The 26,408-nt window shown below is 37.5% G+C and overlaps 4 protein-coding genes and 2 pseudogenes across 4 annotated transcripts; all 6 read right to left on the reverse strand.

The window, feature by feature from the left end:
* Positions 1 to 250: 250 nt before the first annotated feature.
* Positions 251 to 9,038, reverse strand: LOC104778612 (helicase protein MOM1). Its single transcript, XM_087508149.1, has 16 exons — positions 8,743 to 9,038; positions 7,345 to 8,528; positions 7,112 to 7,190; positions 6,768 to 7,013; positions 6,190 to 6,363; positions 4,980 to 5,886; positions 4,667 to 4,908; positions 4,412 to 4,516; positions 2,711 to 4,132; positions 2,454 to 2,597; positions 2,148 to 2,306; positions 1,934 to 2,080; positions 1,603 to 1,780; positions 1,317 to 1,516; positions 1,031 to 1,241; positions 251 to 952 (listed from the first exon to the last, which is right to left on the reverse strand). Exons 2-16 carry the CDS (start codon positions 8,523 to 8,525, stop codon positions 435 to 437), a joined length of 5,913 nt encoding a protein of 1,970 aa, XP_087364275.1. The 5' UTR covers positions 8,526 to 8,528; positions 8,743 to 9,038; the 3' UTR covers positions 251 to 434.
* A 236-nt stretch (positions 9,039 to 9,274) lies between these two features.
* Positions 9,275 to 13,356, reverse strand: LOC147946539 (uncharacterized; annotated as a pseudogene).
* A 58-nt stretch (positions 13,357 to 13,414) lies between these two features.
* On the reverse strand, positions 13,415 to 14,372 carry LOC104778613 (uncharacterized; annotated as a pseudogene).
* An 809-nt stretch (positions 14,373 to 15,181) lies between these two features.
* LOC104766178 (alpha carbonic anhydrase 5) lies at positions 15,182 to 17,082 on the reverse strand. The gene is made up of 7 exons (XM_010490015.2): positions 16,915 to 17,082; positions 16,524 to 16,741; positions 16,308 to 16,420; positions 16,019 to 16,121; positions 15,739 to 15,906; positions 15,588 to 15,641; positions 15,182 to 15,407 (listed from the first exon to the last, which is right to left on the reverse strand). The coding sequence occupies exons 1-7, from the start codon at positions 17,000 to 17,002 to the stop codon at positions 15,327 to 15,329; spliced, it is 825 nt and encodes a 274-aa protein (XP_010488317.1). The 5' UTR covers positions 17,003 to 17,082; the 3' UTR covers positions 15,182 to 15,326.
* Positions 17,083 to 17,838: 756 nt separating this feature from the next.
* LOC104778614 (pentatricopeptide repeat-containing protein At1g08070, chloroplastic) lies at positions 17,839 to 20,304 on the reverse strand. The gene has a single exon (XM_087498035.1). It carries the CDS (start codon positions 20,188 to 20,190, stop codon positions 17,965 to 17,967), a length of 2,226 nt encoding a protein of 741 aa, XP_087354161.1. The 5' UTR covers positions 20,191 to 20,304; the 3' UTR covers positions 17,839 to 17,964.
* Positions 20,305 to 21,221: 917 nt separating this feature from the next.
* On the reverse strand, positions 21,222 to 23,291 carry LOC104766187 (alpha carbonic anhydrase 7). Its single transcript, XM_010490024.2, has 7 exons — positions 23,021 to 23,291; positions 22,702 to 22,919; positions 22,527 to 22,633; positions 22,006 to 22,108; positions 21,681 to 21,848; positions 21,557 to 21,610; positions 21,222 to 21,474 (listed from the first exon to the last, which is right to left on the reverse strand). Exons 1-7 carry the CDS (start codon positions 23,124 to 23,126, stop codon positions 21,400 to 21,402), a joined length of 831 nt encoding a protein of 276 aa, XP_010488326.1. The 5' UTR covers positions 23,127 to 23,291; the 3' UTR covers positions 21,222 to 21,399.
* Between the last annotated feature and the right edge of the window lie 3,117 nt (positions 23,292 to 26,408).

The following is a 26,408-nucleotide window of genomic DNA, read 5'->3' on the forward strand; positions in this document are numbered from 1 at the left end:
GACACAACGGTGGAACTTGAGAATCATTTTTTTTTTTTTTTTTAACATACATAATGGTCTTTCTTTTATGATAACCATATTAATTACCTTTTCTTTCTTTTCTTTTGATAGTTTGGCTTCTGAGCCTTTATGAGAATATACATAAGCTATTTGACAAAAAAAAAAAAAAAAGAAAAAAAAGCTCTTTAATTTTTAACCATCAAATGTGTTGTGTGATCCATGAAAGTAGAACGTTAGATTTCACCAAGACTGTACCGAACCCGAGTCGGTTAGTGACTCACTCAATTTGATTAGAGTTATTGCATCTACAAAAGTCGCATCCAAAACAATACTTCGGTATTTATCATAAGGTAACCTAATTATTATATATACAGGCATTTTTTTTAACTTCTCTCTAAATCAACAACTAGACCCTAAACATCTCTCCATTTACATCACTCATCATCCGAAAGACAAACCACATTCTCGTTGCCCTGCAATCCAGGGCTCAATCCCTGTTGTGGTTGTTGTTCTTGCTGCTGCTGCTGCTGAATTAACAAACCTGAATATGTTAAAGCTTGAAGAGGCGGCGCTGAGGTTGGAGTAGTTGTGGAGCCAGGACTTGAAGAGGATGGCCTATATGAGTTGAGGTGTGGTGCAGAAGAGCGTAGACTTGCATTGGCAACTTGATTAGTTGCAGGAGAAGCTGACAGAGTTGGAGTTGTGTTGGATATCAGAGGCTGTCTTGGCTGAGGCATTGTGCAGACCGCGGAATTCAGAGGACGCCCTGATGGACGAGAGACTGAAGAAGGACACAAAGATGCCTGAGTCTGCAGAGGAGTCTGAGCCGGAGCAGGAGCAGGATACGATGATGCCTGAAGCTGCAGAGGTCCAGCAGCAGGAGCCGGAGACAGAGCAGGAGCAGTGTAATTTCTCTGCGTGCTCACTCTCTGTGCTAGCTGCTGAATTCTACCTGCAGAAAAATGTGTTACTATGACTTCATCTCCTTGTATTTAAAACCAATTTGCTCTACTTTTCGAAGAACACTTACCCCTTGGAGCTGCTGAGGGAGATGTCTTCTTCTCGGTACATTTGGACAAGAACGCATTCGCCAACAGTTTGTTCATTATAACAAGATTTTTATTTGTCTCTATCTCCGTCGTTTTGGTGTTATTCTCAGCTTCTACCTCCTGGAATCTTCGTTGAAACTCTGCTCGTAATTCAGCCATCTTCCTCTCGAGTTCAGATTTTAAGACTGATTTCTGCTCACAGGCAACTGAGGGTCAATGAAGAGTGAAAAAAAGAAACCAAAACTAGAGGTATGGCGGACATCTAACCTTTTCTTCGTAAATCTTCTTTGAGTTCTCTGATTCTCTCCGCAGCCTCTCCAAATCATGCAGAAATGGGTCGTTGAACACAGGGAATGGTACTTGAGGAACAGGTTGAGCGGCACTCTGTCCCATAACATTGCTAAGAAATGATGGAACAGGAGCTGTTACACCTGCTGAAGGCTCCACACCACCTTCATGGACAAGATCTGCACAAAGGCATCACACTATTAGCAGTCTGGCAAACACCTACGTTAATCTAGGTGATACTTAAATGAAAAGGGCAGTAACTGACTTGTAAGGGTTGACCGTTCTACTTGGGGACCAGCTTCTGCTATTTCCATTTCACATGCATTTGACCCAGTTGTGTGAGATTCAGCCACTGCTGTGTTATTTAGGCCTTCAATGTTAACTTCTGCGTCAGGGTGAATTCCAGGCAAAGATAAAGGCCGAGGAGATGCATCCCGAGCACCCTATCCAGAAAAATCAAGTTCACAAGCAAAATTAACACCTGATCATTACCCACTGCCTGCTCTGTTTCTTACAGTAAATGACAACGAACATTACAAAGGCATAGTGCTTTAAACCAATAAAAAAAAAAACAGTCTTCAAGCAGAGGCAGATACCTGATCTGATACAGGAGTTCCACCACTTTCTACTGCATCTAATCCATCTGCAGGAAGTTGAGCCACTGTCGTGATATTTTGGCCCTCAATGTTTGCTCCAACCAATGTAGATGGCAGAGAACACGCATCCTGAGCAACCATTGTGTCCTGCATTACAAAGATGTAAGCCTTTTGAACAGCAAAAGCGATTAAATTTTGTTAAGGCAATACGTACCTGATCTGATATTGCATAATCACCACTCTCTACTGCATCTGGACCAGCTATGTGGGGCTCAGCTGATAATGTGTTGATATTTTGACCCTCAATGTTTGCTTCTGGCACAGGCTGATTTCCAGCTGGTGAAGATGGCGAAGGACATGTAACTCGATCACCCTGTCCATAGAGTCAATATTATATTAAAAGATGTGACCTGATCAGTAACCACATTTCCCAGCTCTTTTCACACGGGAAATTCTGAATAAACATTACACAGATTGATAACTTCAAACCAGCAAATGAAAAAGTAGTCTTAATAAGGACCTGATTGGATGCAGCATAATCAGTAGCCTCTACAGTTTCTGGCTCAACAGACTGGGGCTCAATTGCTTCTTCAATATTTTGGCCCTGAGTGTTTGCTGTTGGTTCAGATTGCTTTCCAGCTGGTGAAGAAGGCATAGGATCATCCTGTCCAGAAAAGTGAATCCAATAAGACAAACAACATCCGATGGCTAACAAAAATGAGCATTAAAGAGATTAGATGAACAACGAATCGAGTATCCTACAGGGCCAGTAAGTACCTGATCAGATTCAGTAGCACCCCTAGTCTCTACCACAGCCGCAGGGTGTGGCTTAGGCAACGCAACCTCGTCAGGAATCTCCTTGTCAAGAGAGTAGGTTTCCCTATTCTGCTGGGCCAAAATGTTATCAGCATCAGTATCCACATGATCTGTTCTATTATTTTCTGTAGTAACCAAAGCCTCCTCTCTATTCAAGGAAACCTCGGGGGAGGGAGATTTTGCAAGATTTGCTAGCGACTGGGATACCTCTGGCACCCTTGACGAAACATCTTCATCTGGTGCCGCTGATGTTATTCTGTCACAATTCTGGTATTCTGGCAAACGCACGTTCAAAGCCGCAAATTCTTCTTGACAGCCAGCAGGAATCAATATCTCAGGCACAGTGAGAGAAGCGTGCTCACTGGACTGGCTCTTTGTAGCCACATTTTCTGTAGGCTGCTCAGGAGACAAGGTTAAAACATCCATCACCTCGTCATTTCTTAAAACCACCAATTCAGGAACTTGTTGATTTGTGCCACCCGACATGGTTCCTAATGTGTTTTCTGCTTCCGGTACTTGATTTACCTTGGAAGCCATACAATTCGTATCAGTGTAAGTAGCTTCAACGCTGGCATCATTGCAAGTTTGTACATCACAAGCATTTTTGGAAGTGTTTGATGAGCTTATTTCACTTAAATGCTTGTTGCCACTTTTGATGGGAACACAAATTTTTAATTCCGCTTGTGCCCAGTTCTTTATCCGACTAATCCAACAGGCTTCATCCTCAGCCAACTTCTTCTTTGCAGCCTCGTGCATTTGCTCCAGACTTTGAAGGCATTCAGTTTTCTCACTATTGATTTCATCAAACTTTCTTTCAAAATCATGTTCCAGCCGCTTGATATCATCCACTTGGGTGCTTTTCCGTGAACGAGATAAACGAATTACTGCTGCTTCCAAATTTTTCCTAGTTTCAAGTTTTTCCTTCTTGTCTGCATGCATATTTAACAGCTCCACCTTTTTCTCCTCGTGCTCTTGTCCAAGCTTTTGCAGTTGCCTCTTGCATTTCTTTTTTATGTCTTTAATAGTCTCGTTGATATCTTTTGTTGCAGTGCTATAATGACTACATCTCTTCTCAGTCGTGCATTCTTCACCCTCTGAGCTACGCATCGACTTTATATTGTTCTTTCCCTGACGCACTCTAGCCCCTGAGAGACTTTCATTCACTTGTTTTGTACTAACCATTGACTGGCTAGAAGTAGTACCAAAGCAATCACACTGCAAACCTTGTGTGCGCTCCAAGAACAGACTCTTCATGCAGGACAATATCGAAAATATATAATTTACCTCTACTCTTGAGCAATAGAAAGCTAATTCAGATTTTGCACGGACCAAAGATTCTTTGTGACTAAGCTTTTCCTTTACCAACAAAGCTGCAATCCAACTCTGAAAACGCAATTTTAACAATGTATTCAGTATGTGACCTATTCATAAATTATGTCAGCTATTGAAGGCCGTACTTTGAGGTCTATAAGAGCAGTTGTTTAATTAGACATTAGTAGCTTGCATAATTGGAGCAATAGTGGATAATTTTATCCTATGATTAGAAAGTTAAAACTAATGCATTCCCACAGAGAAAGTGATGCCACAGAATGAGGAAATTTAAAACAGGGGCAGATGATGAAGGAAATAATGCATAAATTATCAAATTTAATGCTGCCATACCAGGGCTATCTGGAATGCCTGCAATGTGGTGGCTGGCTCTTCGTAGATTAGGTGGTTCTCAAAAACATATTCAAGAAATTTTTCAACCATGCTTGTGCATGCTTCCTGAAAACAGAATAATATGTTAACCAATCACACACGACAATATACCCTTTTAATAGACACATGAAATCAGTTAACAATTCCAGTTACAACCCACAGTATATCCATATGCAAAAGCTAAAATAAGTTATGGAGGTGAAGAAAGGCACTTACTGAAAGATGCAAAACTTGGCAAAGTTTTGCCATTTCTGACTTTAAATCAGCATGGAGTTTCCTCTGTGATTCACGCGGTGTTTTTTTCCAATCATAACCGAATAACATATCCTCTGGGATTCTAGAGATATGAACGCCCACAGAATACAAGCCAAAAGCATCACTTTCATCCAATGTAGCATCAGTACCAGATGTAGATTTACATGCTGGCTGGAGTGCTACTTTTGGTGACTCCAAAGCCCCTGTGTAAAAGAGAATCAGCAAAGTAGTTGCAAAATTCTAGATATATGAGCAGGAATTGAACTATTTTTACCCATGAGATCCTTCCCGGAGGCCTTTTTTTCATCATTATCTACTTGGACATCGGTGAAATCGCCAGAAGCCTTCTTTCGCTTCTTTGTATTTCCGTCATCGTCAAGTTTGGGACTTTCTGCAGAGCCCTCAAAATATTGAACTCTTTTCCGATTTCTTTGAGGAGTATCTGACGCGTACTTCCACATAGGATTCTTTCCCCCCAACAGATTTGTCCAAAATATATTAGGACTATCTTCATCTGACAAATTATTATGTTTTTCACCAAACAGAGTAGAATCACTGCTGTAAGTTCCCTGATCATGCTTGGCTTCCCAAAGTAGACACAGCTTTCCTCCATTTTCTTCTCCATCTTTGGAAGAAAGTATGGACGAGAATTCACGAACCACACCATTCATTATAGATTGTTCAAACGAAGCTCTTGAATCTGGGGTTTCATTGCCGTGAAAATGATCCAGCTTATCAAATAAATATGAAGCCCCCCACATGAGCAGTGCATGCGTTAGAGGACGGTCTACAGCCTTATGTTGCCGCTTATTTTGCCCCTTATTTTGCCTAGCCAGAATCAGGGCTTTTTCTTCAACTGTACATACTGAGTACAACCGGAATATCTTAGTTCTTTCCGAACATGACTCGATTTTTATCTTCTCTAAGTGCTTAACATCATGCAGTGGATTCAAGCTGCTTCCGAAAAGAATAAATGCATCAGCCCGCAAGAGTTTAATGGCTTGACTGCAGGCACGTGTTTCCAACAGCAGAATACAGCATTGACTCTCCTTGTTGAAATTGTTTATGGCGTTCTTCTTTGAGGAATAAATCCCATGCTCATAACATTTTTGACCAAATCTATGAGCCACAAAATCTTCGAGAATATTACCAAGCAGAAGCCCCTCAGGGCTTTGTGTTGCCTGTTGAACCAAATAAAAAACTGTATTTCAATCCTACATGAGGCACAGATAACAACAAAGAGAGGAAGGGGAGAAGAAAATTTTCAGTTAAGCATATATCAAAATGCAGGCTGGTTACTGAAGCTACTTTACAATTTATCATCACATAACAGAAAGCATACTTCATCGGTTCACCTCACACAAATTTCAGTACAAGACATAATTTCATTGTTAAAAGTAAATGCATATATATTGAGAATGCACTAAGTGACGTTATCCATGACAAACAGAGACTATCCACACTCGTTAGTAATAGAAATTCACCTGGTAGAAGACAACTGCTTTTAAACTGTTCGTTTTTATATGGTTAAGCATGGAATCAAGCAGGTGAAGTTTCCCGCTTGCTTGAATTTCTACATCCACGATTTCATGAAACTCCAGATTCTTGGTGAGCAGTTGTTTCAAAGATGCATCCATAACATATGGATGGTCACAGGTCTGTCAACAAGTTTGCGAACAAACGAAGAAAGTTTTAATATATCACACATTAACATGCATAAAGAGGCTCTGAGAAAATGTGATGCAGACCGACAGTAGTTGCATATCTAGGCAACCTCAAACTGTCTAGTGCTAGTCGGCATTTCGAGTTCTATATGTTTTGAAAAAGCAGAAAACAAGGACCAAAACCTTTGTACTACCAGACATCAAACAGAAATGCATAACACCTATGCAACAACTTCTTATGAGCATGGAACACAGAATATATTTGTTGGTAGCAATGCAGTAAACACCTAATTTATATGTATATTGCTTTCTTTTCATCTTATAATCAGTGTTAACTGGGTATTTAATGCACAAGCACATTGAAGCATAAATTTTGTTTTTAACTCAAATTAACTTACTTTCCTTACAGACATGAGAGTTTCTTCGAGAGCTCCAAGATCAATCTTCGACAGCGAAGAAAGAGATAAAGATTTGGAGAAGAGAGTCCGACAGTATTGCTCCAGCTGTACATCTGATAGCTGCACCGGAACCCAATACTCTGGGTACATCGATGAATACAATTTGGGATCACTTGATTTACCGTGTTGCATTTGCCTGTTCTCCTCATAGTCTCTGCTCACAGCTGGTTCATTTTCCTCCATATCCTAATCCAATGCAAATACAAGTAAAAAGATAAGTAAATTTAACTATTAAACAGACCACTGTTTAACGGGTGTCTAAAGGAAAACAAACAGAAACAAACCTGTGTGACGTGATCAGATTCGTCAACTGGCTGGGTGATGCAGGAGCAACGACTCAGATTTTCAAAATCACTGTTGACCCTACAAAAAAGTTGTACAAATTAAATTACAATCTAAAACATATATTATTAACAACACTAACAGAAGCAACAAACACATCCGTGCAACATTCATCTATGGTAGAAATCAATTGCCAGATCAGTTTGATAGACAGACAACACTCAAAAATTCTTACTTTTGCCGTTTTCCACATGTGTTGCACATTACAGGTCGATCATCATTTTTGCACCCAGATGGAGATGGAATTACCACCTCGGGACTCATAACGCGATCATCTCCATTTGCAACAATGTCACATGCATCCAGCTCAAATTCTTCAGAGCTTCTCTTCCTTTTCAAAGAATGGCCTATGTCCATTTCTAAGCTAGTTTTACTGAAAAGAAGCTTTTGTGTTTCTGAATTCTTTGATGATGAACCTATGGCGTTCCCATCCTCAGTTTCAACCATGGAGGATGCATCAAGCGTCACCTTTTCTGCGTCCCTACTTGATATCAAAGGAGAATCAGTGCCGTCTTGAGCAGGTTGTGGTAGACAGTCTGTGTTATTGTCTTGAGCAGCAGCATCATCGCACCCAGATTGAGATGGAATTACCCCATCAGAACTCAAAATGCGGTCATCTCCATTTGGAGCAATGGCACATGCATCCAGCTCAATTTCTGTACTGTCTTTCTTGCTTTCTAAAGGCAATACTAAGCTAGTTCTACTGAAAAGAAGCTTCTGATTTTCTGAATTCTTTGACGGTGAGCCTATAGCGTTTCCATCCCTAGTTTCAACCGTGGCGGATGCATCAAGCACCATATTCTCAGCATCATCATTGCTTGCAGGTACGCGGCGCGAACAACCAACAACTACTAGTTCCTCGTCATTAGAAGCATCAACTAGTGCCTCGGATTTATTATCAGGCCTTCTAAACAAAGCCCTGAAACTTCGGGCTGACATTGTAGGTTCCCGTTTCTTGATCTCATTTGTCGACTCTTCTACATTATTTTCCTTTATTTCCTTGCTCTGCTGAATATTCGGTGAAGTGTCTGCGTTCCGGCTAGGATTATCTGATCCTTTGGAACTCTGTGGGGCGGGTACTACATTCTTTCCCCTATCAGACCTTCGCAGAGGACTCGATGTGTGTTTCTTCTCCATTCCAGCAGACTTTTTCGATACTGAAGCAAGTGAGGGAGCCAGTCTCTCTGACTTTCTAGTAGCAGAAAGTGGAGTTATTGGCTGTTTAGTTGGCATTCCCCGGGTCGACCTCCTCAAACCAGGGGTTTCTTGTTCAACTGAGGCGGGAGTTGACGCTGCTACGGATCTCGTGTAAATGGTTCTCCTCGCCGTACTATTCTTTTCATCTTTCTTCATCATTGTCTACAAAATCCGGCGAAAAAAACTTTCAAATCAGACTTTACTTCCTATATATGCCAAACCAATGTGTTCCTAAGACCCCTCCCCAAAGTTAGATGAGAGTCTCCTGAACAACCCTAAACCGTAATCTCGATACCCGAAACCCTCAATTCACCGATTCGACAATCCCACCCCAAAAACAAAACAAAAAATACCTAGAAGAGGGAAAGAAGCGTACCTCCGGGAAAGAGAAGGATGATCAGAATCTATCGCTTCGACGAGCTTTGTGGTATCCTCTACAAATCTCCGATTCCGAGAGTGTAGTGAGAGAAAAAAAAAAACGCGACGGAAAAAAAGTGGGAAATTAGGAATTCCAGCAACAACTTAATGAGAATTGGGATTTTTGCAGAACTCTGTACGGAACGAAACTTTTGCTCGCACCGGCGTGGTTTTCTCGTCTGAGCGATTTATACGGCTTCGTAAGGCTCCTCTCTCTGGCTAATTTATGCTTAATTATTTCCGTGTCTTTAAGTCATTGTGATTTCTGAGTAATTAAATTATAATTAGTGTTGTTCGACCCCAAAAAAAATACAAATTAAATTAGTGTTATTACAAAAATACATTTAATAATAGAAAAATGTTATAAAAAAAATATAAAGTGAAACTTAATTAAAGTTGATTCTCACAAATAGCACTAAAATAAAGTTTTGTTTCCAAATATATAAACAATTTTTTTCCATTTAAATAAAGAGATACATAGTTTTACAAGATTAACTAAACCAAAAGATAATTATAGGAGAGTTTACAATTCTAACTTTTTTTGCTAATGCATCAGCAGATACATTTGATGTCCTACTGATAAAAGTGAAATGATGAAGACTGGTGGATAATTCAAGTATGTCTTCTAGATGGCCTTGAATTTCTGCAAACTCATCCGGTGGTTTGTCTTGCTCTTTAGCTTTCTGAAGGTATGTATAAATAGTCTTCGAATCTCCACAGAATACTATTGATTTGTAGTCCAAACGTTTGACATGGATGAGCGCTTCTTTGATCGCAATGGCTTCTGCTTCAAGAGCTGTATTGGTGGGCTCAATTGATGAGGATCCTTTGAGAATACATTTGCCCTGGGCATTATGTAGTTCCCATCCTATCTCAGCTCTGCTTTGATTATTTAACCATGATCCATCTGTATAAAAATAGAATATGTTAGTTTGATTCAAAGCAGCTCTATTGGTGACCATATTAGTCTTCTCTTGGTGTTCATGCTTATTGTCGTGAGTCAACGATCCATTGTTCGCCTCCTTCCATAAACTAAAATCTGTGAGAGCTTTGCGTATGATATCAGGAATGGACCATCTTTTGCTATTGTAAATAAGGTCATTGCGGGCTTTCCAAATCCGCCAACCAATGAACGGGAAAATGTACTCCTTTGGAGAGGCTACGTTTTTCCTTGAAATGAGAAGCTGAAGTATTTTAGCAAGAGAATTGTGAGAGTCTAACTGACCTGCATTAATAGGGACAAGAGAAAGCTCCCAAACTTCTCTTGATATTCTGCAGTGGAAAAGGAGGTGAATGATGGTCTCTTGTGCTTCTCCACAAAAGTGACATTCTCGTGGAATATTGATATTCCTTAATGCCAATGTCTCAGCAACCAGAAGAGCATTATGAAGGACTCTCCACCAGAAGTGCTTGATTTTTGGTGGGACAAACAAAGACCACAATGATTTCCAAAGTGTACTTGCGGTTAGGATAGACTCTTCATCCACTTTGGTGAGTTGATGGTAGCCTGATTTTACTGAATACTGACCATTTTTTGTAAATGTCCATATAGGCATGTCAGGTACCTTGACGAAACGTGGTATGATTCTCCAGATGTGACTAATATCTTGTGGATGCACTAATTCGCGAAGTTTCTCCTCACTCCACTGGTTTGTACTTGGTGTAAGAAGATCCACCACCTTAAGCGTGTTGGGATTTGTCTGATTCGAATTCGCTCTCCTAACTGGTCGAGGAGGGTTATCAATCCACGGATCTTGCCATATTCTTATAGTATTACCATCTCCTATTCTCCATTTGAGGCCTTGTTTAACTAGTTGTATACTTTGGTATATGCTCCTCCAGGCATGACTAGGTCGATGTCCCAACTTTGCATCCGTCAACACCGATTGTGAGAAGTATTTAGCTTGGAGGACTCTTGCAAGAAGGGATTGAGGCTCTTTGAGAATTCTCCATGCCTGTTTTGCTAATAAGGCAATGTTGAGTTGATGAAGATCTTTGAATCCCATTCCTCCATATTGCTTCAGTTTGGTCATCTTGGCCCAAGAAATCCAAGGTATCTTGTTTTTTTCTTTAGCTCCAGACCACCAAAACTTCTTGATTTGTCCTGTAAGATGATTTATGATTTTCTGAGGTAGCAAAAAACAAGACATTGCATAAGTAGGAAGAGCAGTAGCAACCGCTTTAATCAAAACTTCCTTCCCTCTGGGAGATAAGAGATTAGAATACCAGCTATTCAACTTATTTTGCACTTTCTGTGATATATAAGGAAAAAATATTTGCTTTATTTCGCCCTATCGCTTCTGGTAAACCCAGATATTTCCCAAACCCACCATTTTATTGATCCCTAGAGAATTCATAATACTCTGTTGGATGTCTGGGTGAACAGTCTTACCAAATTGAATAGCTGACTTTTGGAAGTTGACATGTTGGCTTGATGCTGCTGCGTAAATATTTAGTAGATTGATAACTCTTTGGCATTCTTCTTCATCAGCTTTACAGAAAAGAAGGGAATCATCAGCAAAGAACATATGGGATATAACAGGGCCATTCCTACTTGCTTTGAAACCATGAATGTGATTCACTTTGACTGCTTGTGTAATTAAAGCTGATAGTCCTTCTGTACAAAGCAAGTAGAGATAAGGTGAGAGAGGGTCACCTTGTCGAAGACCTCTTTGTGGTATGAGCTGTTTAGAGGGGGAACCATTAAGTAGCATTGAATAGGAGACTGTTGTGATGCACTTCATGATCCATTGACACCACTTGTCTGCAAAACCTAACCTTTTTAGAATAGCCTCAATATAATTCCATTCAACCTTATCAAATGCTTTAGCTATATCTAACTTTAAAGTCATGAAGGGAGTCTTGATTTTTTTTGTACGCAGTGGATGGAGAAGCTCATGAGTAACAATAATATTATATGTAATTAATCTGCCAGGGATAAATGCAGATTGAAATTTAGATATCAGAGAGTGTAACCATGGTTTAAGTCTTTCTGCCAAAATTTTAGAGATTAGTTTATATGCTATATTGCATAAGCTAATCGGTCTAAAATCTTTTACTTGGGTTGGTGAAGCAATTTTGGGAATAAGGCAGATGTATGTATGGTTTAGTTACGGGTCTAGATAACCAGTATCAAAAAAATGATTAACAAAGTTAATCACACCTGGTTTAATATCACTCCAGTGATATTTGTAAAAGCCCGCACTTAGACCATTATGACCTGGTGCCTTGTCAACATTCATGCTAAAAAGAGCATCATAGATTTCTTTCTCAGTTACTGAGGCAGTAAGTGCTTGGTACATCTCCTGTGTGACTCTTGGTTGCAAATGCTGGAGGATGGCATCAAGGTGTTCACTGCTTGAAGATGAATAGAGGTCAGAGAAATATGAGTTTATTACCTCCTGAACATGTTCATCTGTTTAATGTACATTCCCATTTGCATCTTGAATAGAGGTAATTCGATTGTAACTTCTTCTCTGCTTAGTTTTTGCATGGAAAAATTTCGTGTTTTTGTCTCTCGCATTCATCCATTGTATTCTGCTTTTGGAACACCAGTACTCCTCTTCCTTCCTGTATTCTTGTTGCAGTTTAAGCTTTAAATCAGTAACATAGTGAAAATCAACATGGTGGGAAGCATACGCTGTTTGGAGATCCAGACGCAGTTGCTGAATGTTTTTCCTTGAGTTAAGGTTTTGGTTCGACATCCAGCGAGACAGACTATCCCTGCATCTCAACATCGCTTCTCTGAACTGATATGGTGGTAACTGCTGACATTCTTGATTCCATGTGTGCTGAATAAGCCTTTGAACTTCTTCATTTGATCGCCACCGGTTATCATACCTAAATAGCTTGATTCCCCTCCATTGGTTGTCGTCAGTTTGGAGCAGTAGTGGCTTGTGATCAGAGCCCACCCAGTCAAACAGTTGTGCAATGGCTTTTGGGAATTGCTCTCTCCAGTCTGCAGTTGCCAGTACTCTATCCAATTTGCACTTAATTGTATCGGTGCTTCTGTTGCCTATCCAAGTATGCCCACCATATGTTTTAACCTCATGAAGACCTGAAGCACTCAACAACCTCCTAAAGTTGATAAATTGTCATTCTGGTTTAGTAGGACCCCCAAGCTTTTCTGAATTGTTTTCAAGCTCATTGAAATCTCCCAAAATTACTCTTGATCTATTCTGGTAAAACCCTTCCACTGCCAGATTCTCTAGAGTTTGCCAAAGCGACTGCCGTGGTTTTCTCTCCGGATTACCATATCAACGTAGGTTAAACAAAAAGTTGATGGCCCTTCGGTAATAGACATATCAGTGTGGTAAAGTGTTGGGGTTGAGAGAAAATCGCACTTTACCGTATTCCGCCAAAATATTGCTAACCCTCCACTAAGCCCATTGGGAGGGATCAAAAAGTGCTGAGAGAAAAAGAGTTCTTCACCAAGCTTCTGTACAAACGCATCATTATTCTTAGTTTCTATGAGGAAGAGGATATCAAATCTATATTTACGGTTGATATCCTTGAGATAAGGAATTGTCAAGGGGTTCCTCAGCCCTTGAAAATTCCAGTGCAGTATCTTCATCTTGGGGATGGTGGCTTCGGGGTTTCCACCTCCCCTAAAGATTTGTTCACAGTTTGTTCTATTGGTTTCCTTTTAGAAGTCGATGCTTCCTCATCCTCACTTGTCTGATGAAATTTACGCTTCGTCCCTCGCTCGAGTACATCAACATAGGTTGAGATTGTGTCGTTGATCGTCAGAGGTTGGCGTGGATGTAGTTGAGCAGCTTCCGGGATTATAAGATCCATAAGATCTCTTTCTTGATCCATCTGAAGATGTTGTTCTAAGTTTTCATTATTTGGATTGGAACTAGCTGCTTCTCCCATTGTATCATCAGCAGGTTCTAGGATGGGGCTATTTTCAATCTGTTGATCATGAACCAAGCATGTTGTAGCTAGATGGGAGAGACTACCACACATAGTGCAGAACTTTCTAAGCTTTTCAAAAGTAAATCTGACAATGGTAGGCTCACTCTGGTCCTCAAAACAGAAGAAGCGAGCAAATATGAGTCTACTGGTGGCATCAACTTTAACCCTCACCATAACCTCCCCAGCTTGATTTATATTAGGCTCTTGGATAACAACTTCCTCTACAGATCCTAATATCTCCCCAATTTCAGTGATCGCACGGTTATTCCTAGAGTCATCCGGGATATTGTGAATTTTTACCCAAAATTTAAGAACACGAAGGTAATCGGGGTAATGTCTCCTAGACCACTTATCAACTATTATCAGCCAATCCTTGTAGGTCCAGGGGCCTCCTTCATAAACAGTATTAAGGTGGTGCACTTGCTTGAAGAAAAACTGGACTGTTCCATCTTCATTAATTCTACTGTTTACTCTGCCATCCAATCTCCAGATCTTCGGCATCATGAATTTTATTTCAGCTGGGTTTTGTGAAGGATGGATACCTTTAACCACGAGACTGAGAGCATGCTCCTCTTCCCGTTTCCTATGAGCTTCACCCGATACTTGAAGTGGAGTGCGATCCGAACCCAGATTTAAGTTTTGAAGATTAAGCCAAATATCTTAATCTGCCATAATAGGAGAAGGTTAATCTTAGCTAAACTGAGATATCCACCAACGGTGGAAGGCTAGATTACCGATTAACGTGAGGCGGTGAAGAAGATTCGCGAAGAATCAAGAAATCGTCAAGAGAGAGAAAAATTTGAATACTACTATTAACATAAATTTAAAAAAAAATTGTACATACATATATAATTTCTATGGAAAAGTGAAAGTGGTCAAATCTAATATACTAAAGAATAAAAAATCTATAGCACGTTTTTCCATTCGTGTTCATAATCGGTTATCACCTTGATGTTGAAACTCGAGATATTGCATACGACTCTAATTAATGGAAGAAATTTGAATGTTTGTATAACGGATTAAACTAGGATTAACATCTTATCGAACTATGCTTCTTTATATGGAATTCTAATATTTGTGCTATGCTAAAATAGGAAACGGATTACCATAAGAATACTATTTAGAAAATCTCTGGTTTACCGACCCGATAATTTTCATGAAAGAGTCTAATCATATCGTCTATGATTACTCAAATCCTATATATTATTCTGATATACATTAATTATAATATTCTATGAAATCCCTTAAATTATGTCTTTCCATCTAATAATACAACAACAATAATAATACAAATTATATTATCTCTATTTATCAGATAACAGGCCTCTTAACCACTGCAGAACTGAATTACATATAAAACCATTGTCATGGTACATGGTTACGTACTAGATATATGGTATATATATGTGTGTCGAGCAACGATATGAGCTGCTTTATCACACTCTTGGTTCTTCAAAATACACTGTCATTGATCATTTGGATTAATCAATAAATCTGCTCAGTTTATTCATTACCATCAATATTACTAATTCCAATGGATCAAATATATAAAGCAAGTTATCTATTACAAAGAGTATATATAGCCAAACTTAAATATTTAGACTATAGGTAGGAGACTTCAGATGGTTAAATATGCCATGTTGGTTTGTAAAGTGTCACCGGACGTTGATTCTTACGCTGTAGCGGTCTAGCATTTGTATTAGATTGCTGCAACAACAACAACAACAACAACAAAAAAGATGTATCAGACTTACAACTTCTTATAAATTAAAATACATATTGCTCACACAAGAATCCAAGATACATTACATTGCCACATTTTCTATATATAGCCAAGGTTAGAACACTTGCTTAACGGTAGAAGTTTAAAAGATTAGAGACACTCACATCGTGTACAGTCACTCGAAGCATGATCAGTTGTTTTAATGACACAGTCCTCATCTGGAAAATTTTGGACATATATTAGAAAAACTAATTAAGACCGAAAATGAGGTAAGCATTATAAATATTCATTAACCTCTATGGATAATGTAATTACCTCTTTGGAAATCGTCCACGTAACATTTTCAGAACATGGTGGAGTTGTAAGTGATCCGAGATATCTATAATAATGTCTTGATTCAAAATCGAATGTTCTAGGATGAATCATCCCGACAGATTCCTCGGCTTCATGTGTATCAGTTATCCTCATCAAATATCTTCCCAACTAAAGAATAAATACACTGGATTAATTTATTTTTCCAAAAGTATAAATAATTAGTAGTAATTTTGTTGAATATATATAGAGACTACGTAGGAAGGTTGAGATTGCAATATACCGAAAGGAGAAAAAAGTCAGGTCTTCCCAATTTGTAAAAGAAAGAGACAACAGCGTTGCGTCCATCTTTGCTCTGATGAACCATGTGTTCCTCAAGAATAAACCTATTATGTGCATTATTCAAATCTTTGCATGCATGCTATACGCATATCTCACTAAAAATTCAAATGAACTTAATCTTGAAAAACTTAGCCAAAATTTTATTATGCTTTCCCCCTAATCATCCGTTTTTATAATTAAAATACCAAATATGTGCTAGAATATAATTAACAAATCACGAGTAGAGGTACCTTTTGCCATTGATAGTGTGTTCGGAAGGGGAGTGCCAATGGATCTGTTGAAGTTTATATTCAGTACCATTAATAGTGATACCTGAACCTGCATTTCCTCCTTCAAATTTCAACTGCCACATTTAACCACATATATATATATATATATATATATATATATATATATTATGGTCCAAGAATGTATATATGTTGAAAAAGCTAATGTAGTTGATTTACCATAATATCATGGCCTCTGTTCTTAATGGTAGCATTTGAAGGTAAATACTGGCTACGAAGGTATCCAAGATTATGATCAACCAAGACTCTTTTGTCCGTAAGATCAATCGGAGACTGCATGTTGCCTTTTCCACATATTGCCCACTCTGGCTTTAGCCTTCCCCAATTCTCTGGCCCCTTCTCTCCATTCTTCTCGTAATTAAACTGTGCTTCGTCCTCTGTGTATATGTTTTCCAGTAAGTCAGAACCAACTAACATTCACGGAGCGGACTATAATCGTTATAAACTAAAGTGTGTTTCAACTTATTTGCAATGTGAGATCTTTAATAGTATATATATACTGATAAACATTTATGGAATGAAAAGAACAATAACAAAGCTAGCTTATTACCAACTTCCCCTTGATCTGTTGAACTGGAGACAATTGTGATGGAGATGAAGATAAGAAGAAAGACGCATCCAATTGATGATATCTTCATTTTCTTGTGCTATCTAGCTAGCTATGTTTTGAGGAGAAAGATGAATGAAGATTCAAATTTAGATTGAGCTGAATTCTTATGTTGCTGATAAAACGCTCTCTTATTCTATATATAACAAATTTTACGTACGTGCCTTTGCTCCTGCTTTCTCTCTAACTAATTTCTTCAGTTTTCTTTATGTTTTCTTTGTTTTTTTTACAGTAATGATATAGGAAAGAAGGAGATCTTTGCGTGACTCACCAGTTAATTGTATCCAATTAGTTGAAACTTGAAACCTTCTGGAGATATGATTACAAATCATTATATTTCTAAACAGTAAAAAAACAGAATTTTCCAAAATTGTATTTGTGTTAAGTTTATTTTATAAAAATGGGTTGTTTAAAGTGAAACCCTTCACAGTTCATAGTAAAATTAGAAATAACTCGACTGTGTGATATATGTCAAAAGGTTACTATTAGATCTTTGAAACGCGTCAATTAGTTGAACTTGAAGCCTTCTGGAGATATGATTACAAATCATTCCATTTCTAAACAGTAAAAAAATCAAAAATTGCCAAAATTTTATCTTTGTTAAGTTTATTTTTTTCCTTTATTTTATGGGCTGTTTAAAGTGAAACGCTTAGTTGAACTTGAAACCTTCTGGAGATATGATTACAAATCATTCCATTTCTAAACAGTAAAAAATCAAAAATTGCCAAAATTTTATTTTTGTTAAGTTTATTTTATGGGCTGTTTAAAGTGAAACGCTTCACAGTTCATAGTAAAATTAAAAATAACTCGACTGTGTAATACATGTCAGAAGGTTACTATTAGATCATTGAAACGCGTCAATTGATATACGTTTTGAAGTCTACGCCAGCTTTTGTTATTTAAAAACTCTTTCTTTACATGTATATAATATAAGCCAGTTAAATTACAGTTCTTCACCAACAGCGCAGGTAGCATCATCTTCTAAAATGATGGCTACCAGTAGTCATTGCAAGAACACACACCATCTCTGAAATGATGGAACCGAGTTCTGTCTCTAGCAATAATCTCCCTTTTGTAAATCTTTGATATAAGTTTTGTGGCCTCATGACAATTTCTGCACACCCTTAGATTCTTCACGATTGTAAGTTTAGTCCCAGGCTTTGTACTTATCAACCCAAATGCAATAGCTAGCTTCTCGCTGTGATGCCTCAACGCTCCTTCTTTCCATTCTTCTTCCATCTCCTGTAAGACTTCAGAAGTATCCGGAACAAACCCAGCTTCCACCAGTAACACCTCCATTTCTTCTAACATTCCGTAGATTTCTCTGTTCCGTGGATGGAATTTATCCCCAATAATGAACTCATGGACAACAGAATCTATTTCGATAGAGCTGCAACCGGGAACTTTCTTCATACCTTTATCATTGAGGAGCCCACGTATGTTTGCTACTTCATTCCATCTGCCTGCTGTGGCGTAAATGTTAGATAGAAGTACATAAGAACCTGGATTTTTTGGTTCAATCTTAATGAGGTTTTGTGCAAATGATTCGGCCAGTTCGACATTCCCATGCATCTTGCAAGCTTTGAGTAGGGAGCACCAAATCACTCCATCAGGCTCCATTTGCATCGTGTTTATCATTTCTTCCGCTTCTTTGAATAGACCCGAATGACCCAAAAGATCAATCACGCAACCGTAGTGCTCTAATTTCGGGGTTATTTTGTAGTCCTCTGTCATTGATCTGAAGATAAGGCGTCCAAGATCTAACATACCTGAATGGCTGCAAGCAGACAACAAACCAACAAATGTGATATCATCAGGTTCAATCCCATACTTTCTCATTCTTGAGAAAAGATCAAATGCTGCATTGGCTCTCCCGTGCATGGCAAACCCAAATATCATTGCGTTCCAAGACGACAAGCTTCTATTTAGCATACTGCCAAAAACTTGCTGTGCTGCCTCTATGTCTCCACATTTAGCATACATGTCAATCAGACTTGTCCAGAGAGAAGAAGCATTTATAACACCCTTTAATCTCTTGTCGATATACACATGAATCCATCTTCCAATATCGATGGCTCCAAGGTGTGCACAAGCAGGAAGAATACTTAGCATTGTCACATCGTTTGGACTTTCACCTGATCTAAGCATTTCTTGAAACAACAACAATGCTTCTTTGTAAAGATTCAAATGTGTGTAACCACCGATCAAGGTATTCCAGGAAATCACATCCTTGTAAGACAATCCTTCGAACAAACCACATGCTGCCTCCACTTCACCACATTTAATGTACAAATCAATGAGAGCATTAACAATCTTGAGATTTGAACCAAACCCATGATCATCATCAATCCATGAATGTACCTGACGACCCAACTCAATACTACCAGACTGAGCACAAGCAGAAAGTACAGTGACCATAGTACTCTCGTCTGGCCTAACATTAGTCTTCTTCATCTCTTTAAACAACCCTAATGCTTCCTTATAGTAACCGGTTTCCGCATATCCTGAAATCAATGCATTCCATGACACTACGTCTCTCACAGGAATTTCGTCGAACATCTTCTGCGCACTTTCGATATAGCCTCTCGACGCGTAACCCGCGATCAAAGCCGTGTAAGAAACCACATCTCGGTGAGAACTTTTATCGAACACCTTACGTGCATCTTCCAATCTCCCGTTTTGAACGTACATAGAGATCAGAGAAGTATGTACGTAAAGATCTAAATCACACCCAAGTTTCAGAACGTGCCCATGGATCTGTTGCCCTTCTTTAAAAGACTTGGACTTTGCACAAGATTTCAATAGAAACGGAAACGTATAGGAATTAGGAAGAAGCCCAAGTGAAATCATACAAACGTACAAGTTCAGAGCAGAGACAGGGTCCGAACTCAACGCGTGCCCACGGAACATCGTGTTCCAAATCAACAGGTTCGGTTCCTGAATCGTTTCGAAAACGGAGATAGCATAAGGAAGGCCGTCAAAGCGTGGAGAGGTAACGCAGAACTCGATAAGCTTGCTGAGAGCGTAGTTGGTGTTGTGGAGTCCGGTTTTGATTATCTGAGCGTGGATGATGCGTAGGCATTGGAGAGTTTTGCAATTGCGGAGTAGAGAAAGAGAAGGGTGGTTTCGTAGAGAATCGTAAGGAGGATCAGTAGAAGAAGGAAGGTAATGGAATGGGTAAGAAGAAGAAGTAACGGTCAGAGCAGAACACGAGAGCATCTTCTTCTTCTTCTTCTTTCCTTATCGCTTGCTTCTAACCTTAACATTTTAAGAGCAAGTTTATCGGGGGGTTTATGATAGAGTTCTTAGTGTTTTGGGTAAAAAAGATAAATCAGAAATGGAAAAAATTCTAAGATCTCCCCTTATATAAGAGACGAAATCTTGGTTTAAGAGGCGATACGTGTTGCTATTCTATTGGTTGAAAGAATAAAACAAAAGAGAAAAAAAAAATTTCCTCGATTTATTTCTTTTTCGTCTCTCTCTCTTTCTCTCGTTTGCGATTGAATCGACGAAACAAACGAAGAATTTGGAATTGAAGCTTGAAGGTTATGAAGTTGGAGTCGATTAAATCGGTCGAGAGATTGAATCAATTGGAATCAGAAAGGTAAGTTTCTTAGTAGAATTGTTTTATGATTAGGGTTTTTTGATTTTGGATCGTAATTGAGTGTTATTTGAAGTTTGTTGGAAAATTAGGGTTTTTGTTGTGCATGTGTTCCAAATTGATCATTTGATTTGATATTGTTAGTGAAATACAACATCTGTTTTTTATTCCCTCTTTCTCTGTTTTGAAACTGGAATTGAATCTGATATCAATCTGTGTGTTTGTGGGCGGGTTTAATGATGATGATGTCGTCGCTTGGTGGTGGTGGTGGTGGAGGAGGAAGTTGTGGTGGTGGAGTTGGTGGTGGCGGCGGAGGGAGATTTATGAATTATTCTTCATCTCTTTCGGTTCCTCCTTCTGCTCCTCACTCTCTTAATTACTCTGGTGGTCTCCAATCTCAGTCTTCTGTCTTCGTTGAGCAAGATAAGTAATTAAATCTCAGTTTCTATATATATATAGTTGTGTTGATGCTATCTGATTGATTTATCATCCTCAGGCAATATGCTCTTTCTTCAGAAAGCCGTGACCTGTCTATCTCAACCAAATCATCAGTGGCAGCTCTTTTGGGAAGTCAGCTTGGCGTCTTTGATCGAGTTAGGTATCGATTATTTTCTTCTTTTTTTGCAAAATTAAAATTAAACGGCAAAAATATGTATGTTTACATATAAGTAAACATAAATTAAATAATAATATCATTATTTGTCTTTACATAAATATAGTCATCAAAACAGTTTAACGAAGAGTAACTAGAGAAATCACTGTTTTAACTTATGATGTTTTATATGAAGAATTAAAGAGTAGTAAAAACTTGTAATATCTTCATATATTTAAACTCTTGGTCTGTACATGTGCACAGTGCGCTTGTTGGTTGGTTGAACCGGCCTCGCATTCGAGTTTGAATCCTGATAAAAATCATTTAAAGCACTAATCAATATAATGAATAAATTGGATGATTATTGAACATCATGGACCCTAATCACTTACATCATGCACAGCCACGCGGAGAAGCTTCACTTGTTTTCTTGTCACGGTTCTAACCTGAAATTTTATTAGAGGATTAAACACTACTTGCTATTAATTAGGTCAATTAAGATCAAAATTGAAGTACCTTTCTAACGACGGTCCAAGTAACGTTCTGAGTGCAAGGAGGAGTGGTCAGTGAACCAGTGTATCTGTAATATTTTCTGCTTCCGATCTTGATTTTGGTGGGATCAATCATCCCTACATTTTTCTCTGCCTCCTCCATTTCAGCAATGCCCTCTAATTCATTCTCCAACTATAAATCCAAATTCAAAATTTTAAGAATATTATAATTAATCAACAATTACTATTAGTGAATTAATCAACAATTACCATTAGTGACGACGCCGACAATATATAATATAGATGCATGCAGTTAAAAATAGCTTTGGACGAAGTTTTTATTTGTGTACCGATCTGATGAAAGTATCTGCTCTTCCAATCTTGTACAACACTGACACCACAGCCATTCTCCCCTTTTTGCCTTCGTGAACCATATGCAGCTCGAGTGCAAACCTGGTTTGCATATTGTAATACTTTAGTTTGTGCCACGAAGCAAGCCATGAGCCGGATTAGTTATATTTTTGGTTTAACTTCTACTATATACTACTGCATGTATTGTATATACTTTGTTCATATAAAAACATACCGAGTCAAAGTGAAATAGACCAAATCCAAGCAAAATAATACATCTAATTAACGAAAGAAGATATATGGCAAATAATTTATTATAACATGCACGGTTGAACCCAAAGAAAAACTGCATGTTCAACGTCTGGTTGCACACACACACACAAAAAAAAAGCATGTTCAACGTGTATGTATGACAACCAGGTGTAAATACGCATGGGATTATGGTTTGAATTGTTGTGACAGTAACCTTCTCCTGTTCGATACAACGTTTTTCTATTATTTTAGTGAAATTGTTAATTACCTTCTTCCATTGACTGTATGCTCTGACGGAGAGTGCCAATGAAGCTGTTGGAGTTCATATTGAAAACCATTGATCTTAATACTTCCTGCTCCATCTTCAAGTTTTAACTGCAACAAGAAATAATTTGTTTACTTAAGGGTTACGATTATTGATTAGTGGAAATATATATGTATACCATAATGTCATGGCCTCTGTTCTTAAGAGTGGCATTGGAAGGTTGATAGTCTCTATTAAGCCTTCCAAGATGAGAACCAATGTTAACTCTCTCGTTCATAAGATCAATGGGAGATTGCATCTCTCCTTTGCCACACATTTCCCATTCCGGTTTAAGCTCTCCCCATCTCTCTGGCCCCTTCTCATCGTTCTTCTTGTAGTTAAACTCGTGTTCGTCCTCTACATCACCAATAAAAAAAAGATTAAAAGACTTTCATAATTAAACCATATATAATTTGGGAGATCAATATTTTGAGCTGAGAAATTTCAAAATTACGTACCAACTTCTCCATGACTTGAAGCAGCACTTGAAATCGAAACATTAATGGTGAAAATACTGAAGAGAGCCACAAAGAAGATGCATCGGGTTGATGGGTAGTTCACCATCTTTGTGTTTGTGTTGTTTTGTTGAAGAGGGAAATAAAAGAGAGTTGCTATTCTTAGTCTTTAAATTATTAGATAAGTTATTGAGCTTGGTTGGGAAAACGCATGCGACATGCAGCTATAAATACTTAGAGAGAGACAGATGATTTTGTACGGATATCTTAAAGCGTCGGATTACTAGTCCACAAGACTTCCATGCTCTCTTAATTCCTTCAAGTCGACATCTTTGACTCTTTTGGTAACATGTTTTTTTCTTTTTAATTTATATAAACTTGGAACAGAAGGCAGGTGTGAACCAAAGCCTAATTCATCACCAAATCTGTTATCATTTTCAGTTTGAAAAAATAAATCACAGTGGGATTTATCTTGTTGTTCATTCCGATTTTCAAGATATTGCACACAAATTTTTACTTTTGAAATGATAAAAGACTTATTTTCTCATCTGAATCATTGGCTCTTCATTTCTTATCATATACTATGACATGTCAAATTTCAAAGATGATTATTATAGAAAATACTCTCATCTGAATCATTGTCTCTTCATTTCTTAAGTATATGTTTAGGTTAGAAGCACATATATTAAGAAAACTCATTTAATAAAAAACAAAACACCATTTAATTAAAAGCTCAGTTTAAAAAAAAAAAAAAAATAGGATTGATGTCACATTGAGATTTCTTAAGTTAGCAATATGAATTGCAATTGATCTTTGGCTTTTAATCTTCTTTGACTAAAGTTTTGTAATATTATGAAAATAAATGAAATGAATATATACATAAAAAGGTGAAAATATCTTATAATTTCTTAATATGCATTTCTAATTTGGTTAATTTAATAATTTATTTTCATCTATTTCTACTTTACAAAAGTAAGTCTGCTCCTCAAGAGAGAACACGGCAAGTATAATGCATCAAAATTTATGGAAGGTATAGAACAACCACGCACCACGAAAAGGTGATGCAGAAAAGATGTTTCCCAGTAGAAAAAGGTGTGAAACAATCAATATGAAAACAACAATTTTCACTTTGATTTCCTGCGTACGACCAATTCGCATCAGGACTCAGGAGAAAAAAAACACTTTTTTAAATTTCAGACCATTATTAGTCCGATTGACAAAGTAATTTTATTTAGAGTGGTTGGTTAAAATCTCAGTGTGTTTTAAATATTTTATAATAAAGAATAGAAATTCCACCATCCGGATTCATCAAGGTCAAAGAGCCGTTTCACCTTACCATATATTCTTAGTAAATGTTGAAATGATCCGTTGATTTGATTCTAATGGTCGTATCATCTAGAAACTAATAAGTACTCGCATATATTTTTTACACCATATATAATTTGGTTATGTGTATATACATAAGCGAGTTTGTGCCTTCCTTTTTTGAAATGGTCCTACCATGTGTCGCAAACTAATATATGGAAGAAAATGTAGTTTTGGTTTTAGAAAACAAAAAAAAAATGTAGTTTCATTCAGTACCATATCTGTATGTCTGCTGTGACCATTCCCCTATGTGAGCTCCACGTCTTTCACCCACTACTGGTTGATAGGTGGAAGGTGGTGACATATGCGTCTGAAAGCCAATTTTTTTTTTTTTTTTTTTTTTCTTCGAGAAGATCATAGAATTGTCAACTCACTATGCAAGTAACAACCCGTTGTTTATGTGTGCTGCTCGTTTTATCTTCATTCAAACGATCGATACTGCAAAATCAATGTTTTTATATATAGATTATTCATCTTTGAAAATTTTATTCTGTTAAAGCATTGTTATTTCGTTACAAAACTTCTATCTGTAGTTCTTGGTAGTTGCAAATATCTATTTGGTGAAACATTCCAAGCAATATGGGAGTGAGAAACCAAACTTTAATTTTATGACTTTGGCATGTCTTCTTCATGTAGTCTTCGAGAAGAGTCTCCTAATTGCATCATGACGATTGACGACCGGAAAGAATGTACTGTATATTCTAGCATCATAGTTCATAAATGTGTGTTTCATAAGTTTTGGTTGTTGACAAACACGACTGGAACATAGACCAGATATAATTTTCTTCGAAGAAAACAAATTTCTAGGAATAATGATAGTTTGTGTTTATATATGATTTGGGTTTTGTAAGAGAACTTTAGATCTGCCTTAGATTATAGAATAATGTTTTCATTTGATCCAGTCTAATGTTTTTTTTTTTAATCACAAAGATATATTTGTCAAAAAGTTTGGGCTATTCTTTCTGTGACTCTCTGTCCTTAGGAAATAGGCAACTACAAGCCGTCATGTGAATATATGTTGTCAACATTTTGGTTACTCAAGTCAGATACATAAAAAGCCTTTCATATTTAAGAGTTTCTTCGTGGGCCTTATTTAATTAATTAGTAGCCCACACTGTGAGCCCTTTCTTTACATTTGTAGTTGACGTGGGTCAATTTAAACAAAAGAGCTTCAGTCATCAGGTAAGTAAACCAATAATTATGTAACAACTAAACAATCCCATCGGCACTAAAATTTTAACTTATTTCTTTTTCGATATTTTCTTATTCTACTATAACTCTATAAGTAGAAAGTAATTTTGATAATCACCATATATAGAAATTATTAATTCTGCATGTATTAACAATATAATATGTCTATAATATATTATCCACCATTTGTTAAACGTTTGCAAATACATATTTTAGAACAATATACAGTATTGGTTATATATGCAACGTCAAAAAAAAAAAAATAACACTTGGATGATTGGAACTAAATACATAGTCTTACAGTACTAGTTTGAATCTAAGAGTCAACGAGGACGTCTATATCTAAAATGTGAAAAATATGTATGCAGAAAGTCTAATGGTCCGTCATCATCAATTACCTAAATTATTGAATTGCCAGCATTTAATTTGGTAATTCGGCAGACCACGATGCAAAGCTATTATCACTAAAACATTAAAATCAAAAGTCTCTCCAACAGCCCAAGCGCTAATTAGGAAATGTGTGGATTAGTTTATTTGAGTTTTGACTTCCTCTAATTTAATTTATTTATTATTTATGAACATATGCAAGTTGTGTATACCCAAATAAACAAATAAACGTCGAATATGTAGTTATATTTAGACGGATAAGCCCCAAGATAGCCTGAATAAGGGATCTACACTTTGCCGACTTGGAATCCTAATCAATAATGTGTAGTACCCTATCAATTTACATATATCCTAATCGATAATGTCTACCCTAAAATTTTCATTAATTATTGAATTTGAAAGCACTGTCGAAATATTAAGAGGCTCTAAGATACTTTTCAAGCGTTTC

Source organism: Camelina sativa, chromosome 3 (genome assembly GCF_030686135.1).
Source record: "Camelina sativa cultivar CO46 ecotype springtype chromosome 3, ASM3068613v1".
Taxonomy (NCBI): Eukaryota; Viridiplantae; Streptophyta; class Magnoliopsida; order Brassicales; family Brassicaceae; genus Camelina; species Camelina sativa.

Bases quoted from the DNA above. Each gene is read 5' to 3' on its own strand.
- LOC104778612 (XM_087508149.1), bottom strand. From the start codon at position 8,525: ATGATGAAGAAAGATGAAAAGAATAGTACGGCGAGGAGAACCATTTAC. The intron at 4,909-4,979 runs GTAAAAATAGTT...TCTTTTACACAG, and splicing joins CTCCGGGAAGGATCTCATGG to GGGCTTTGGAGTCACCAAAA. The intron at 2,598-2,710 runs GTACTTACTGGC...TTTTCTGGACAG, and splicing joins GTGCTACTGAATCTGATCAG to GATGATCCTATGCCTTCTTC.
- LOC104766178 (XM_010490015.2), bottom strand. From the start codon at position 17,002: ATGAAGATATCATCAATTGGATGCGTCTTTCTTCTTATCTTCATCTCC. The intron at 16,421-16,523 runs GTAAATCAACTA...TAAATGTGGCAG, and splicing joins ACAGAGGCCATGATATTATG to TTGAAATTTGAAGGAGGAAA. The intron at 15,408-15,587 runs GTGAGTGTCTCT...TTGTTGTTGCAG, and splicing joins TTCGAGTGACTGTACACGAT to CAATCTAATACAAATGCTAG.
- LOC104778614 (XM_087498035.1), bottom strand. From the start codon at position 20,190: ATGCTCTCGTGTTCTGCTCTGACCGTTACTTCTTCTTCTTACCCATTC.
- LOC104766187 (XM_010490024.2), bottom strand. From the start codon at position 23,126: ATGGTGAACTACCCATCAACCCGATGCATCTTCTTTGTGGCTCTCTTC. The intron at 22,920-23,020 runs GTACGTAATTTT...TTGGTGATGTAG, and splicing joins TTCAAGTCATGGAGAAGTTG to AGGACGAACACGAGTTTAAC. The intron at 22,634-22,701 runs GTATACATATAT...TTCTTGTTGCAG, and splicing joins ACAGAGGCCATGACATTATG to TTAAAACTTGAAGATGGAGC.